Source organism: Oryzias latipes, chromosome 6, assembly GCF_002234675.1.
Source record: "Oryzias latipes chromosome 6, ASM223467v1".
Lineage (NCBI taxonomy): Eukaryota > Metazoa > Chordata > Actinopteri > Beloniformes > Adrianichthyidae > Oryzias > Oryzias latipes.
In genome coordinates, this window is record NC_019864.2 from 17,692,490 (window position 1) to 17,710,465 (window position 17,976).

Consider the following 17,976-nt stretch of genomic DNA (forward strand, 5'->3'; position numbering starts at 1 on the left):
AGATGATTAAAAACAAGGGAAACAGTTTTGATTTTCTTTGCCCATTTTATTTAAAACAAAAGTATTTTTTTTTAAAGACAAAGTAAAAGAGGGTGAAATATATTATAAGGATTTATCCTTATATTTAAATTGTATAGAATACAGGAATTTTGTTTGGCTAATAAAATATCTTTCACAAAAAAGCCAAAGTGTCTTCTTCCACCAATTGATTGTTGGTTGTCCTCAGACTGGATCTCCTCCATTCTAGATGAGAAGAAAAGAATCAGTGAGCTATTGGCATAATATGATATAATATAATATAATATAATGTAATATAATGTAATATTTTACCAACATGTGTATTGTCCTATTTTTCTGTTTCCTGTGCCAGTTTCAACACCTGCAGAAGTTTGTGGATATCTTTCAGTACTTCAGAGGGGTTTTTCTCATTTTCAAAGGCTGGATTTAAAACGGTACTATCCATAACACTCTTCTTGCCCATGAAATGCCCTGTTAAACGCAAAATGGCAAACTCAAGTAAGCAATCTAAATAGCTTGTTCAAATCGGAGGGAGAAAATGCTGCTTCGCCTACCTGTTGCCCACAGATTTCCTCTGGGATTTACCTTCACCTTTGAAATTTTATTTCTCAGTTCAGTTAAGTCAAGAGTCATTGAAGTAGTTATGACAAAATATGATATAATCATGAAAGAAAAGAGAATTCCTTTGCAGTAAATCGTCGTCATAGTGGCTGTAATTAAAACCGCAGCCAGGTGATTGAAAAATCTGCAGTTCCTATACTGCAGGGACAGGCATTTATACTGTGATAGGCTGGACTTAATATTATAATTTGATGAGGTCAATCATCTGTGGTTGTTGGATAGATGACGCACATTAAAGTGCTTGGTAATTGTAAGATTTAATCCATCACTACAAAACCTTCAATTGTCACATCAAAACACTAGAAATGATTTGCTTTCCAGCATCTGGAAGATTATCACAATTCTTTCTTATTAGCAAAGACCATAGACTGAAGTGATATGTAATTCAATGGATCAGTTTATTTGTAAGTACTTTGCGTAAACATAACAAGGCACGTGGGCCATTGCATGCCGAACAGATGAGATGGCTTTAAAGATGCTGTCAATCCACATTTCACTGGTTTCATATGTACACAAACTCCTTCTCTATACAAGTCCTTCTAGTACACAGTATGAAAAGTACAATGGTCTTTTATAAAACAGTACAAAAGAGCAAAACTTGAACAAGTAACATTTTTTGGCCTCTAGATCTGTGGTGTGACAATTTAGGGATAGGACTTTCATTAAAGAAATCTAGCTTGACAGGTCAATATGACCATAAAACCTTAAAATTGTTCCCAAAATAATTTATAAAATTCACTGTGGGATGATAGACATTTTTTTTTCTTTAATTGCACCAAGAGTAGCTGTGAACTCTTAAACCCTCTGAAACAATCACTGCTTTTAACGATGGAGGTAGGACCTGCTGCTTAAAACCAGAACTTGCAGACAAAAAGCGCATGCCTTCAACAAACAAACAAACACTCATGCAGCTCCATTAAATCCATCACATATTCATGGTCACATCACCAGGATGAGGATAAGAAAACAATCTCTCTTTCTTTACGCTGCTGAAGATTCTTTCATTGAACCCTGATTTGACGAAACACTGGCGTTCCACAAGAAAAAAGGAAAATCTGATTTGAGGTACATTCAATGTTGATGCAGCGCGTCACATCCTTAGCATAACCATACTCAGATTCATCCAAACACTTCTATTAAGACCCTCACTCATATTTTAAACATATTTTATAAAACCACAACAAAGAAAAAAAAACATCTAATGAAGCTTTCTCTTGAAATCTGACTCAATTTGATTAAACTTTGATGTGATCAATTTATTTTTCTTTGAAAAATTAAAACTCGTATAGCCGAGGATTAAACCCTACTCCTTCCCAGGAATGAAAGGCAAACATTTTCAAATTAAATAATAAAAAAAAGAATAAATTATCCATTACATGGTGAAATTCAACAAACAATATCAGACCTAACATTCCTGAGCATTCAAAACAGATGGAACATGAACAAAGACAAAGAACAAAAACTGCGTGAATGAAGCTATATCGTAAAAGAAACATGAATATTTTACCAACATGCAGGGTTAATTTAAGTATATGGGTAAAAAAATACTGTTGATAATCAAATATAACAAATTTGTATGAATATACTGCATTAGAATAATAATGTTTAAACTTACGGGATAAAATGTGTCACCCCAGTCACAGCCAAATTTGTGCTTCAACATCGTTAAATATGAGCAACACGACAGACATTTTACTTGACTGCTGTCAGAGCCCCAAAAACACTAATTGTCTTCTAATGATGCTTGTCTCCATTTTTCTTTTAAAAGTAGTGACATTTTTCCGGAAAGATGAGAAAAGGAAAAAAAGCCACTCTAAAAAAATGAATGAATATAGGACGTGAACAAAATTATTGACCACAACTGTAGAAAGGAATACTGCAGTATAATTTGGCTTTACTTTCGTTGGCTGTTTCAGCAGCTTCAAGGAGGCAGTCGCATGACTTCTTCTCCAGATGAACGCTCCTTAGAGTCTAAAGCTGGGTTTAGTTTTAAATGACCGTCTGTTGTTTTGGTTCTTCTTACCGTTTTAGGGGGTTTGGATTCATGTATTTCTGTTAATCCAACATGCTGATTGTTATGCTCCTCTGTGCCAACATCAGCTTTCTCCTCCTCCTCCTTAACTTTGTGCACAATAAAAAGATGCCTATTGAGGGACAGTGCAGATGTAAAGCACAGGCCGCAGTGGAGACACTGAGGAGTGCTTTCATCTGTTCTGTGCAGAGGTATATGCTGTTGGAAGTCTGTCCTGTTGTCTGTAGTGAAGCCGCACTTTAAACAGCGGTGCTGTGTTTTAGGACGTTTAGCTGAAGGAGCCTCTTGGTCAGTCGGATCCCGTTGATCTGCCTGGATATCCACAGTGGGGAGGACGGACGGAAACTTCTGAAAAATCACAGTAAGCCAACTTTAAAATGCAGATCAGGATAATTTGACTTGCAGCTTTTTCATTTTCCTATTAAAAAACCAAACACTACCTTTCCCAGAGGCTCTTTGTATTCCCGGAGCGATGCTTTCGGCATCTGACTAAGATCAGGATTCTTAATTCCATGCATTAGACTGATGTGGTTCTTTAGCATCACACTTGTTGTGAATATCGTCTTGGTATCAGTGCAATACCTTTAGAGGGAGAATCTTCGTTAAAACAAACTGGTATATTCAAGACAAAGAAAAAAAAAAGAGCTTTTCTTACCAACAGGAGTAGATTCTCCTTTTGCCATCATGGTCACTTCGAATGTGCCTCCTCAGGGTGATCGCAGAATTGAATGACTGCTCACAGTGTCGACACGGATACTTCTTTACCGACTGTTCAATGAAACGTAAAAAGAAAGAAAGGGAAAATGAATATTTAAAACATGTATTTATTAAATATGGAAAGAGAAAGTTCTTCAAGACTGCATTTACTTCTGACATAAACTCGAGTTTTTGGTGTTTTTAACATGATCTTGTGGCATTTTTCTGATGATGGAGGACATATGCAGAGAAAATTTAGCTTAAAATTGCACATCTGAGTATTCCTTGTTCAAAAGTGGGGCCTCACGATACTTCTGACTTTTGGGGTTTTAAGCAGGAGGTGTCAGAAAAGTTGTGTGAAGTTGTGGATCCTGACGCATCTACAACTTCAGCTAAAATTAAGTGCTGATCAAATATTTAACAGAAGAAATAAAACTTAAAGCCAAACTTCAACAAAATCTCTGTTATGTTCAAAAAACATTAAAACAGGTAAAAGCAATCCAATAACAAACAACACAAAGTGGGTAAAAGGCCAGAGAATTGTTTGGAAACGTGATTTAAAGTGGGACAGTAGGGAATCATATTTTACGTTCTCTAAAAAAGAAAAAAAAGGGTCAATCCTGCATGAGCCTTTCCTGGGACCTTTGCACCTCCAGGGAAAGCTGATCAGTCGACCGAGCTACCAGTCAGGAGCAAACCGATCACTTTAAGATCTTAAGACAAACACAGCAATCTTTGAACTGAACTGTGAAACGCCCAGGCAGTAGAAAGAAACCAAAAGTGGAGTCACATGCTTCCGTTTATGTTCTCAAACTCAGACTAACCGTCTCATTCTTCATAGCTGCCTACGATATTTTTAAAGTATACTTTATCACTGAATGGATTTGGTGATCTAGTTCAAATGTAGTTTGGCACCCCAGCCTTCATGTAATCCAAAGACCCACAAGTTCTGCCCTTTTGCTCACTTTATTATACTTTAGGATTTTAAAATGACCCTAAAACACTAATTAATTTGGCAGGTGCCCTGATTGTAAATCACGATGCACGTGTTGCCATAAAATATGAATCACGACACGGAGGAAGACGTGTCTCCAGTGATAACGCCACTTCTTGGAAAGATAGGATAACAGTTCTGGCCATGTTCTTTGCAGGATGATTAGGGGAGTTTATTACTGTCAATAGCCTGTTGACAACTTTTTAACCAGAAGAAGCTCCTGGTCTGCTGAGAGATGGAAGGAAAAAACGATGTGGGCCGTTCAGAAGCAGCATCTCAACTTGCAGCAACAGAGATATACAACTCTGGTTTTGTACCATTTTTTTGAGAAATTTGATCAAGATGCCATCAAAAAGATAATAAATGTAAGTGTTTTACAGTAACAGAAGGCTACATCTAAAGGGCCTATATACCATGCTACTCTTAAACCTTTTTATAGTACACAATATCCATCTATGACTTCTTCAGATCCAATCTTAAAAAAATATTTTTATTATGACATACAAAGGATTACCACAACTGTGACAGTACTAATATTTCTAATATTTTTTTGGAAACCAAGTAAAGTTTAAATAGAAATATATAAAGACTTCATTTATTTAAAAAAAAAAACATGACCATCTTTTTACCTTTATTCAATATTTAATCTAGTAATTATCTGGGTTTACATCAGTTTAAAGACAGGATAATTCTGGTCTTTGCTTTAAATATAAAAATTTTAATCTAGGCTTTTAAAATGCAAATAGTAAAAAAAACAAATACAATAAAAACATCTAATAAAATCCCCTTTAAAATAAAATACGACTCCCCAGGATCACAAACAAAATTCTGCAGTCCAGAACCAAAACCAGCTCTGTTTTATAAAGACACTTTCTCCTACTTTGTTAAAAAAAGCCACCAGAAGATGCGGAGGGTCAGAGTCATGAAGTCTTACCTTTCCATGGTTGGTCTTTACGTGAGAAACATAGGATTCCCTGTCGGAAAACCACTGCAGACACTCGCCGCAGGTCCAACCGCTGGGCTTCATTTGAGGCTTGATGTCCTTTGACTTTTTTCTACCATTTCCTGTAAACTTATGCACATCTGTACTCTGTGGCCGTTCTGCAGAATGAACATCTGGATGGAGGCTGGTTTTGTCTTTTTCTTTCGCTTCCTTATGCACATCTGCAGTCATGTTCCCTGCATGAACACTCTGAAAAAACAGGAGGAAGGGTAAAGAACCACACCTAAACCCTTTTAGTTTTATATTGGTTTTCTAACAGTTCAGGAGGAAAACAATGCTTTAGTTACTATGAAATAAGAGTAAACTTGCAAAAGACTTTAATTCAAACTTCTTATTCAGGATTTCTGTTCTTCAGGATAACTGGACTTTTAAGGTTCATCAGGATGAATTGCTAATCTGAGTAGCTTCTTAAGCTTTGAACTGAATTCGGGATATGAACTCAACCTGAAGTCCAGATGACCTTAAATCAGAAGTACTGTGACTTTTGTTCACCTGCAAAGGGTTCATTCACAGAAAATAAACTGCACACCAACCTTAAAGTGCAGCATTAATAGCCGCTTTTGTGGAAACACCGAGTTGCATTCAGGACACTTAAAAACACAGATCAGTCGCTTGTTGGCATTCTGATGGAAATGCTGAAAAAGGAGATGCTTTTTCTTGAAAAGTGCTTCACAGGAACACTTCAAGACTAACCTGCAAAAGCAAAGAGAGCTCCATTAAAAGAACATTCTAAAGAAGAAGAAAAATGTTGTAACATAAGTCATGAGGCAGTAACTCACTCAAGTGCCAGTTTGCTAGCAGAGTGTTTATTTTTCAAATGTACTTCACAGGCGTCCGAGGTCTTAAAGGCAACTGGACAGACATTACATTTATAAAAAACGTCACAGTGTTTCTCCTCAATATGCGTCTCTTGTCCTTGGAGGGTTCTGAACACCATGTCACAGTGCAGACATCTACAACAAAGGAGAGGAAAAGCTCATTTATTGTAGCAATACTCTTTTTGTTATGAGATTGATGGAGGTCTACATGATTTGCAAGAATACTAACTTGTACCAAGCCTTGCGGGCGTAATGCAGACAGTTTTCCTTGACATGCTTCTGTATGTCTGCAGAGCGACTCAGACCACCACACTCGGGGCAGCAGTAAGGGGACTTGTGTGCGTGAAGTCGTTGATGAGCTCGCAAGCTGCACTTGTTGGGTAACAACATTGAGCACACTAGGCAAATCTGTACCAAAGAAAGAAACAAAAGAGAAAAAGAAAAGAAACATTTAACACAGATTGGATCTACAAATTAACACTTTTCATAATTCAACAAATATACTCACCAAACCCTCCACATCTTCTGATGTCTTCTGATAATGTCCCGCGAGTGCTTTGTAGTCATGCAGCTGCTTGTTGCACTCCACACAGTGATGTCTGTGCCGTATTATATTATCTGGATATAAAGGCAGGACGGGTTCAATTCTAGATGAGCTTAAGGATGAGGTGCAGGAGGCCAAACTCACTGGCTCAGGGCTCAGTGGAGCGAACATGTGCTCCTCGGATAACGGTTTCAGATGGAGCTGCGTGCACTGCATCACCACGCCGCTGCTTTTATGCTCCCGCGCGTGTGCCAACAAGGCACACTTGTTGAAGAAAACCATGGTTTTTGCGCAATGCGTACATCCCACTTCAATATGTACGCTTCTTCTACTGTAATGGCCCAAAAGACTCTTTTCGAGCCCAAAGGAGTCCCCACACTCGAGGCAGCAATATCCATTTGGTGGAAGGTTGATGTTGCTCTCCGGAGGTGGGGTCAAGTTGGGCACATATGTAGGCACAGGGTTAGCACAGTTCAGCAGTCTGTGTAAAGTTCCTGCAGCTGTGTTTGGAACATTCGCACAGGGGAAAGGGTTGGCTGCTGTCACCTGGTGGACTAACGGGACACCACTACACACCGATGAGGAAAGTGTAGAATTACTTTGTAGATGGGAAGCGGAACGTGCAGCTACTGAAGCAGCAACACTGTGAGGTACCAGGTTCAGACTGGCCAAGTGTACAGCTTTTGGAAGGAAGGTTGTGTTAGCTTTCTGACCTGCAGTGGATGATGTTCTCTTTGGTTTCTGCCCCCGATGTGTAGAAGATCTTTTGCCAACGTTGGCATTACCTAAAGCCAAAGATTTTCTGGAGTTTTGCTCGGATTTTCTGTCCAAAACATTCAGTGATGTTATGCTAGCTGGGCTGCCTTTAGACTTTTTGCCAACTGCATGTTCACTCATTTGAAACGGATGAGGGGAGACGGAGTAAGAATCTTCACTGATCACACTCTGAGACGGAGAGGATTCGTAAGCAGAATAGATGTCGTCTGTCTCTGACTCTGGTAAGACACTGGTAACCGTGCGCTTGATCTGACCAGATGTGGTTTTAACGGTCTTAATTCTAACTTTGGGTATTGCTGGGGACAATCCAGATGCCAATGCTAGAGATGCTTTGTCGCTGCCATCACTACAGATGCTCACAGGACTATCAGAGGGTTTGATTACACGTTTCACTGCATCAAGTGGACTTCTGGGACTTTTTGGGGATATGGGAACTTTGGGGCTAGCTTTTAACAAGTCATTCTGGATCCCAGGTGATGCTGTGGAGTAAATTGACTCTTTAGGGTCTTTTCTAGCATTCAGAGCATTAAGAGCCTCAAGACATGAAGACACCTTGGATGTGTCAGATTTGGCAGACAAATGAGAATCAGTTGCATCCACTGTATAGTTTGCATTGCAGTTAGTCTCAGTAAAGTTTTGATTCCTATGCAGATGGAGAAATGTATTACCTTCTTCAGATCCTTTATTAGTTTCACTATTTATGGACTTGTCAGCTGGTGGATTACTTCTGCCAACTTCCACTCTACTCTCTTGAACATCCTGGGAACAATTATCAAACAGACTAAAATCAAATTTTCTTTGATTGTTTGCAAGGGAAGAATCATCCAAAACAGGAGCTTCTGGATAATTTCCATCTTGTATGGAGAGCGTTTCATCTTTGCTTGTTAAAGTGTTCTCAGGTTCTGGGCTGGAGACTGAATTAAAATGTGAATGTGAAGAAGAAAATATTGGCGTCTGGCCAGCACTGTATTGATTAGGGACATCCTTAGGAATTTCTGGTGAACTCTCTCCATTTAAGGTAGACACAAACAATTTGGAAAAGCAACCGTCTCTTTCCTCTGAAGGGTCGACATAGGTTTCCTGTCCCGTGAATCCATTTTGCAATGTGGTTCCAGAGTGATGTCTATCCCGGTGCTCTTCTATCGACTCCTGTCGACTTGTGTTTTTCACAATTACACTTACGACAGGGACATCTGAAGGTAAAACACCGGGGTTATCTAACAAACTTTTATCCAGACACATCTCATCATGTTTCAGCTGATTTTCTGTCTCCTCGTGGCTAATCTGGATCTGCTCTTTGGCATCCAATCCAGTAGCGTCAGGGATGTCAAAGGCTGCCAGAAGATCATCAAAATCTGGGGTTTTCATGTCACCCATGGCTGCATATCCTTAAAGATCTACAAATAAAAATAGATATAAGATTTAGATAACACGTTTTATACTAAAATTCAAATTCACAGCTTTCAATAAGAGCCACCATGCACCCAATAGCTGTTGTTCAACTGCTGAGAGAAAAGTGCTAAAGTTAGCGGTGGCTAGTAAAGTTAGCTTTCCGTCATGTTCAGGTGCGTCTCTTTATTGTGTAACCTAAAGTACAAAAACCTCAAACATAAAAACCTTAACTTTAGAGAAAAATTGAGACTCATAATCATCTCATTCATGCAACCACCGGATCGCTAAAGTTGTCATCGGACGCCAACTAACACAACTGTGAAGACAGGTTAGCATGCTAGCTTAGCTAAATGCAACTGCGCAAAAAGGATAACTACACTTCAATGGGCATTTAAACGTTATACTTAACGCACGTTGCTCTTACCTTTGATTCTGTTCATGCTAAATACCATACTAATGGAGCTTTGAGGCCTGTTAACTACACCTGCAAAGTGCTCACTAACTAGGTTGAGCTAAAGGTTTCATAGCTAACGTGGGCTAAAAGCTACTAACGTCAACTTTTGGATTTCCTCTTCCTGTATTTCAGAGTTACCCTCAACGCTGTCTTACGGAACAACTTGACCAATTTAAAACATTTGGATTTCTTAAGATATCAGTTTTTAATCCATATAGAATAGGCAGCAACACACACCTTGATTGCAGAGTCAAATCAGCTAAGGCTAAATAAAATACTTTCTGTTAATTTAATTCATGCACATTTTAACAGACCTTTTTGCATAGCTCACTCAGCACAGACTAACATAATTATATGTCAGTCAATTAAATGAACACACATTTTCTACAAAAAAGTTGCTTTTGCACTTTGCGGGGAGGAAGTAGTGTTTGGACTATATTAGAAATCACCGGTCTATCTTTTTATGGACCCCTATATTTGTATTGTGGAGAATATCTTAAAATAATTAAACTTTTAAGCCTCTATGTGAGCTAACTAACCTGTAAGTCAATACTCAGGACAAACGACAACCCTATGGCTCACTGCTCTCAGAGGGCGCTGTAGCAGCTCAAATTCCCGCTAAATTCGCAAAGATTTTAGTTTGCATACTTAAAGGAAGAAGAGAATGTAAAAGAACTAAACAGATTTTTTTAATTTCAAATGTATTCATAAAAAAATGACAGAAATATATGAGGCGGCTATAAGGATTAAACTAATTAATTTTGCTGCAAAAAAGTAGTTACTGGTGTGATAAAAACATAGTTTCAGAGTAAGCTATTTAATTTTTAAGTATCATTGAGCCCATACTAATGACGCATGGCTTAATGCGACATATTTAAATAAAATCTTTCACGGAGCCTGTGCATATAATGCTATTCCTAATGTTATCGGGTTATTAATCACTACTAATGCGGTTCAGAGACTGAAAGGCTGTAAACCACAGGAAATGGACACAAATAGGATGCACATTCAGGCATGACATTATGATATCTGTCTAGACAGACAGAGCCCATTTTGTGTGATAAGAGCCAACCAAATTGATGTGGTTAGACATATCATAATTTTCAATGTTTTATAAAAAAAATCTAAATGTGAGTTATTGCAAGTCCTGAGAGAACTCTAATAAAAATGTCTGGAGTTTTTTTTTGGCCTAAAAGCTGCATAATTATAATAATAATAATAACAAAAAATACAATAGATCAAGTGATGATTGGAGTGTGACTTCAAACAGAGGCCATTACATCAAACCATATTACGCTATGGCTTTTTTGTTGCCAATTGACTCCTGACATGAGCGTTCAGAGTTTTGCATTATCCAAAGTAAAATTTTGCACATAGTTTCTTATTAAATACCACGTTACAAAAATGCAACTTTAGCCCATGGAAGTAGAAAGAGTTTGAACTATTTAATGGAAATATATGATAATTTATTCATTTATTATGGTCTGACAGGCTTTCTAAACATCAGTCAGACAGCAACGTATCTTTTTGATTAAATGTGAATTGTAGATTGATTGTATGTTAGTGTGTTTTTTAATTGATCAGCTTCACAACATTATTAAAACATATTTTTATTTATACTTTGCATCTCTGCAATCTATAAGAAGTCCCACTTACTTGTAAACTTTTAAGTAGAAAGTCAGCAAATGAGCTTAACACTTATCAGAAAGTTTACATCTTATCAGTTGTTGTTTCAGCGATCTGGGAAACTGCAAACATGATCATGAGTGTCCAAACTCACCAAGTTTGAGAAATACACTAATGTCACTGGCATGACTCTGAATCCTCCCACTTCCTGGGAGATTGGAGCTATAAAAAGGTGTTCAGGTGTTTCAATGAGGGAAGAGTAGATTTTCTGAGGTGTATTTTGACACTCAGCACTTGGCGGCCGAGTCTGGGAGGACACACAATGAGTAAGCCATTACCTCTGCATTTCGTTGAGTTTACCATTTATTTTTGAAGTTGTGAAGTTTCTGAGTGTCATTTTTGATAAGAGAGAAGGTCTCTGTGGGCTTGTTTTGAGGCATTTTTATCAGCTGGAGTGGAGAGTTTGTTTGTTCGACATTGCCGCAAGTTCTTGTAGAAAACGCTTTTTGCTTCTGGCTGCCCACCAAAAACTAAAACTGTTTTTGTTTTTTCAGAGGACACCGACAGTGACCAGTTAAAAAATGTCCCCCAAAGCACTGAAAATGGCATTGACAATGAGGCATTTGAAATGGGGGTAGGTATTGATGTTTTTTTTTCTTTTATAATCTTGTATTTTAAAAAAGTCCTAACCATTTTTGCATGAAATGCTTTTATTTTCTTAGGAGGACAGGTATTCTGACAAAGGAAGCATCAAAAGTCAGAGTAAAAAGACAAAGAAAGGATTGGGAACGTACTTGAGGTTCGTGAAGTTGAGATATTTCATAGAGTGGAGCAATACAGCCATAACCCAGGAGGAGCCTACTTCTTCATGTTGTTTTGTAAAGACTGCATATCTATAGCACTGTTTTTTGTATAACATGCATGCTTCAAAAACATTCATCCACCTCCTTCCATATGTCAGGTAGAAATGGATAAATTTTAAAAGATCAGTAATGAGACTTGTGTATAGTTTAACAGTCTATAGTTACATGTATTTTTTCTTTTTAGTTTGACCTGTCTTTTCATCTGTTCTGTATTCCAGCCAAGTTTCCAGGCCAATTAATGCCACTGAGAAGTACTTCAAAGCTCATTCAAAAATTTTTAAGTATGTTGTCCTTGGCATTCTTGGAGCAGGTAATAATACATAAACTTAGTCTTTTTTCTAACATTTTATTCCATTTCTTCAAAATAACAAAAAAACTCAAATGAGATTCTCAATATTTTAACTTTTGCAGGTTATGTGGCGTACTTCATTGCAGCCTGTGTGTTGGATTTCCAGAGGGCCACTGCACTCGTCGTCCTCACTATTTTGGCTGTTGTTGCCACTTCTTATGAACTTTTGATGAAGTACAAAGGAGAAAGCATCAGCCACTTTTTAAAACCTGCAGTCAAATGCTTTCGGTCCAACTTAAAATGGCTAAAATGGTGATTGTACATAACAACTTTTACCTAAAAATCAAAAGGTTCACTTTCTAAAGCATGCAAACCCGTGAAGATGTGCTGCTTCTCATGTTCTGCAGGGTTTTCATCCTGGCAGTTGTTGTCCTGCTGGTGGTGTGGCTAGTTTTAGACACAAGCAAGCGCCCAGAGCAGCTTATCTCTTTTGGAGGTGTGTGCATGTTCATTGTGCTTTTATACCTCTTCTCAGCACACAGGTCAATGGTGAGTTTCGCACTAACTCTAATCAGAATATTCCTAATGGTTTTGTTGTTATGAAACATGCTTAGCTTTTATGCATCTAGTTATCTGCAGGCCTTTTAGCTGAGACTTTGGCTATCACTTGACCTTGTGTCCCTTGTAATAACACCATAATTTATGGATACTGACAATAAATTCTTTTTCAGATCTCATGGAGGCCAGTTTTTTGGGGTCTGGGCATGGAATTCTGTATTGGCCTTTTTGTTATAAGAACAGAGCCTGGACTTATTGCCTTCGACTGGCTTGGGAAACAAGTACAGGTAAAACTTTAGATAATGACACTAATGAACATGATTTTTGTTTTTTGAAAAATGTTTAACCAATATTAAGGCACTAAATACTTCATTACAATATTTTGGCTCAAAGTACTGTACTGTTTCTGGCGATTCAATAACAGTTGCATAAAACAAGAAAAATTATTTAAAGATTGGTGAGAGTTTTTGGTCAACATTTACTCCTGTGACATGACTCCTAATCTCTTAGAGTGTATTTTCAACTGATGGTGTCATACCTTTATCTCTAGAGGAATTTTATGTTTTTAAGGGTCGATTCAGTAGAATGTGCGCACAGGCATGTGTCTTCTAATTACTTTTTAATTATTGTTACAGCCTCTTATCTTTATTACATGCAATTTCCCTCATACATTTTCAAATTTACCAATTTTTTGTTTTTATTTCTTCAAATGGAGTTACTAGTACTGTATTACAATGAGATCATGTTTGTCTCATCGTACCTTTTCTTTTTCTTTAAAATGCAATTTGTCTCATCGTACCTTTTCTTTTTCTTTAAAATGCAATTTCAGGTGTTTCTTGATTACACCAAAGAAGGCTCATCATTTGTTTTTGGAGACCTGATTGCTAACATCTTTGCCTTTCAAGTAAGTTTGACATTGGATTCAAAAGCAGTGGTGATGATTTTAATTACTTGATTTGTTTAACTTTAGCTTCAGGATTTCTTCCTAGGCTTTGCCCATTGTGGTCTTCTTCAGCAGTGTTATGTCAATCCTCTACTTTTTGGGCATCATGCAGTGGCTTATTTTAAAGGTAACATGTGACACTTGAGGCATGTCAACATTGCTTACTCATACAATCTAATACAGTCACATAAAGCAATGTGTTGTCATCCAAACAGATCTCATGGGTCATGGAAATAACAATGGGAACCTCTCCTACAGAAACCTTAAGTGTGGCAGGCAACATATTTGTTGGACAGGTATCCAAGATAGAACCTCAAATCTGAATTGTTTTACCCTGACATAGCAAGCACAACTCTCATGAAAAATACAGAAATTGTTTTGTCTTAGGGTTTCTGTTTGTGTTTCTATCTTAGACTGAGGCTCCACTGCTGATTCGCCCCTATTTGAAGGAAATGACCAAATCTGAGATCCACGCCGTCATGACGGGTGGATTTGCCACCATAGCAGGCAGCGTCATGGGAGCATTTATCTCATTTGGGGTAAGATACAGCGCATATTGTGTGGCAAATATAAGCAACCACAACAAAATATGGTAACAAATTCTTACCCACCTGTATGGATCACTGAAAAGACACATTCACATGAGAAGGAAACGTTGATGAAAGAAAATAAAAGAAGAATAAAATTGTTGTTGGCAGCGACATATGACTTTTTTTTTATTTACTAGACTCTTACTTCGACCAATATTCTATTTCGATTCTTGATCTCTTCTTGATTAGACTTTCATTGCCAAAAGCCAAAAACTGAAAAGGGAAATTTATTGGAGAAAATTATTAAGATAATTGTTGGGGTTGAAAAATCGCTAGTGTTTCAATTGCTTGTTGCTGACCAATTATCAACTTGTGTTAAAACGATGACAGATTGGGTGCAGACACAGCGGGACACTAGAACGCTGTTGACCCTCCAACCGTTGAGAGGATGTCCACCTGAAGACTACACTGACATGGTTGCACCCTTGTCCTCACAACAGATCTCTGATATTTCAGAGTGTGGAGCATAAATGTTAGTTAGGGTGTAAAATATTTGTATGACGCCTGATGTCTTTTCTTGAGGTCAACCAGTGCCTTCTAGCAAATTGGTTTGTTGTCTATTCATGTATTTTTCATTTAGCTATTACTTGTTTGGACAATCACTTCTGTATTTTGCAATTGGACTGCAGGTTATGGGGCACACACTTTTACAGCAACCTACAGATCACTGTTTAGGTTTTTTTGAGTGGGTTTTTAAGAAGACTGAAGTGTACTTGTTAGGAAAGACAAAGCACATGTTTGTTCAATTCAATTAGATTGGAAAATATCAATTTATGCAAAAACTTGTCTTTTTTATATCTTATCAAATTAATAAAACCAGATTGTTTAAAACAAAAATTAATTTTCCTAAACTTCCTAAACTGCAAAGCGGCTCTGATTCACTTAATAAATTCACAATGTTATTTTTTCTTAAATGCAACAAAAGATAGCTGCCAGGCACTGCATCAAAGTGATTGCATAATCTATAATTCCATGAAATTATCTTAAATTGTAACATGTTTTTCTAAAGTAATATTTAATCAAATCAGTTTCTAAAAAATAGCATTTCTGAAATAAAAAAACTGGTCAGTTTAACGACACAATGAAAAGAAGAGAAAACAGATTGAAATAAAAAAGCAAATTTTTAAATAAATATATCAGTGACATATTTTTAAAAAAGTGATTCACATGAGTATTAATTTCACCTTACAGATTGATGCCTCTTCTTTGATATCTGCCTCTGTGATGGCTGCTCCGTGCGCTTTAGCCATCTCTAAACTGTCTTACCCTGAAACTGAAGAAAGTCCCTTCAAGGCCGAGAAGAATATCAAAGTTGCTTGTGGGTATGTCTATGCAGTTTTTTTTTTCCACCTTGAATTATGGCAGGATTTTTCTTACTAAATACATTCCATCTTCATTTTCCAGGGATGAACAGAACATTTTGGAAGCTGCCAGCAGCGGAGCATCTGCATCAATTGGGCTTGTAGCTAACATTGCAGCCAATCTAATAGCCTTTCTCGCCATATTGGCTTTCATAAATCAGGCGTTGAGTTGGCTAGGAGGGATGGTGGGATATCCTGAAATAACTTTCCAGGTAATGTCGGAGAAAAAAAAAGTGATGTGCTCATTCAAAAACGCTTTACCAAGTTTGAATTGTCGCATCACATTTTGAGAGATGTCTGTCAAAATTCCTCTAATTTCATCTGCTCTTGTTTTCACAGTTGATTTGCTCTTATGTATTTATGCCTGTAGCCTTCATGATGGGAATACCTTACGATGAGAGTTTCACGGTGGCTGAATTAATCGGCACCAAGGTCTTCTTAAACGAGTTTGTGGCTTATGAGAAGTTATCCGAACTTAAGAGCAACAGACTCAATGGAATGGATGAAGTTATTGGAGATGAAAGACAGTGGATATCAGTGAGTAAAAGTTCTGACTTTTTCTGATTACTAATATGGCTAGTGTAAAGAAATGTAGATTTTACAACACCACCTACAAAATGGAAATATAACTAAATATCTATTACTTTCTTGCTTTAGGTGAGATCAGAGATTATCACCACCTATGCCCTTTGTGGGTTTGCCAATTTCAGCTCCTTGGGTATTGTTATTGGAGGCCTGTGTAGGTATTTCTTTAAATCAACCTTGTCCTCACTCAAAAGACCCAGGGACCCATCTTATGAGAATTTTTATTATAGCATCCATAAGCCCATCAAGAAGAAGTGACATCTCTTCTCTGGTGCTGAGAGCCATGATAACCGGGACTTGCGTTTCTCTCATCAATGCGTGCGTCGCAGGTATATTTACAACACGTTTTTAGATTCTGTCTGGAGCTTTTTTCTGCACTGTGTAACGTGAATTATTTCATTTTTGTTTTTCAGGGTTACTCTTTGTGCCTCCACTTGACTGCGTGGGGATTTTTCGGGGCTCTGCATTCAATGCCACAGATTTAAACATCCAACAGTGCTGTCAAGACTTGTTTCAGAGGTTTGTATTTCTACTTTTGGTACCTCTTGTGACTAAACATAGTTAAATGGTAAATGGTAAATGGCGTATACTTATATAGCGCTTTCTACCTTCTTACGAAGGCCCAAAGCGCTTTACAGTCACAGTCCCATTCACCCATGCACACACACATTCACACACACATTCACACACTGATGGCGGCTCCGCTGCCGGACACACTGGCGCCAACCTCCCACCAGAGGCAAGGTGGGGTTCAGTGTCTTGCCCAAGGACACTTCGACACATGGGCGTGCAAGGCGGGATTCGAACCTGCAATCTTACGATCATGGGTAACCGCTGCACCACGGCCGCCCCGTGGTGCAGCGGTTAGTTTATTTTGAATTGTGGCATTCCTGTTGTGTAATGTGCCATTCATGTACTTATTGTGTCTTTTGCAGCACTGTGAATAATGGAAACATCACATTTGAAGGACAATGGAGCTCCATTCCCAATGTCACATTGTTTTTCTCTAAATGCTGTCAGTGTTGTGGGCTTTCTGATGTGCCGGTTTGTCTGTAGACATGAAATCTTTGCAAACGCAGGCTTTAAGCGAGAACAGTATATCAATTGTTCCCAAAATTTTTCTTTTTGTTTTTTACAAATAAAGCTTTTCAAAGTGGCAAATCGCTTTTCCTGCTGATTCCTGATCAGCACAGGAGCCACTTTTAAAAGGAAGCAAATATTAAAAACAAATGATAAAAACTCATATCTCATATAGGCTCACACGCCAAGGAAGACGGTTAAAGGAACATACAAGATAAGAGTAAGGTATTATAAAATTTTATTTTATTGTAGGTGGTGTACATGTGCTGAGCTTTGAAAGCATGATAAGGAAATGGCAACAGAATAAAAGTAAAGGAGCTATGTTCATTTTTGTTAGCTTGGTTTTTAACAAGAAAATTGACAAATAATTTGATTATCATAAAAGTGGATATACATAACAATTTTTTGTACTTTAGATCTTGCTTGATGCCATATTTCTGTATTTTTACATCAGCTTGTTTTTGTCAAGCTCCAGTACAAACATTAAGTTTTGTGCGTACCCTTGGAGGATCATTTTATTTGTTTTTTACTGTATATTAAATTAATTTGTGGCATCATACCAAAGCCACACCTTGCTGTAAGATATGTAACTTTGGAAACACTGAGACATGAACACTTTGTATACTGTAAATTTGAATGGAACTCTTCTGATGTGTTTAAAAATACATGTGAATGAAAAAGATCTTTGGATTTATTTGACACATTTATTAAAAAAAAAACGTAGAATACATT

At 37.6% G+C, this 17,976-nt stretch overlaps 2 protein-coding genes across 2 annotated transcripts; one reads left to right on the forward strand and one right to left on the reverse strand.

The window, feature by feature from the left end:
- Positions 1–1,013: 1,013 nt before the first annotated feature.
- znf592 (zinc finger protein 592) lies at positions 1,014–9,487 on the reverse strand. The gene is made up of 9 exons (XM_004070014.4): positions 9,320–9,487; positions 6,691–8,900; positions 6,412–6,590; positions 6,144–6,317; positions 5,898–6,057; positions 5,296–5,553; positions 3,327–3,439; positions 3,112–3,253; positions 1,014–3,019 (listed from the first exon to the last, which is right to left on the reverse strand). Exons 2-9 carry the CDS (start codon positions 8,878–8,880, stop codon positions 2,561–2,563), a joined length of 3,675 nt encoding a protein of 1,224 aa, XP_004070062.1. The 5' UTR covers positions 8,881–8,900; positions 9,320–9,487; the 3' UTR covers positions 1,014–2,560.
- Positions 9,488–11,170: 1,683 nt separating this feature from the next.
- slc28a1 (solute carrier family 28 member 1) lies at positions 11,171–17,924 on the forward strand. Its single transcript, XM_004070015.4, has 18 exons — positions 11,171–11,301; positions 11,530–11,609; positions 11,698–11,774; positions 12,057–12,148; positions 12,250–12,439; positions 12,535–12,676; positions 12,859–12,972; positions 13,515–13,589; positions 13,675–13,755; positions 13,844–13,924; positions 14,042–14,167; positions 15,410–15,540; positions 15,623–15,791; positions 15,919–16,116; positions 16,237–16,318; positions 16,395–16,493; positions 16,578–16,683; positions 17,100–17,924. Exons 1-18 carry the CDS (start codon positions 11,298–11,300, stop codon positions 17,218–17,220), a joined length of 1,968 nt encoding a protein of 655 aa, XP_004070063.1. The 5' UTR covers positions 11,171–11,297; the 3' UTR covers positions 17,221–17,924.
- Positions 17,925–17,976: the final 52 nt, after the last annotated feature.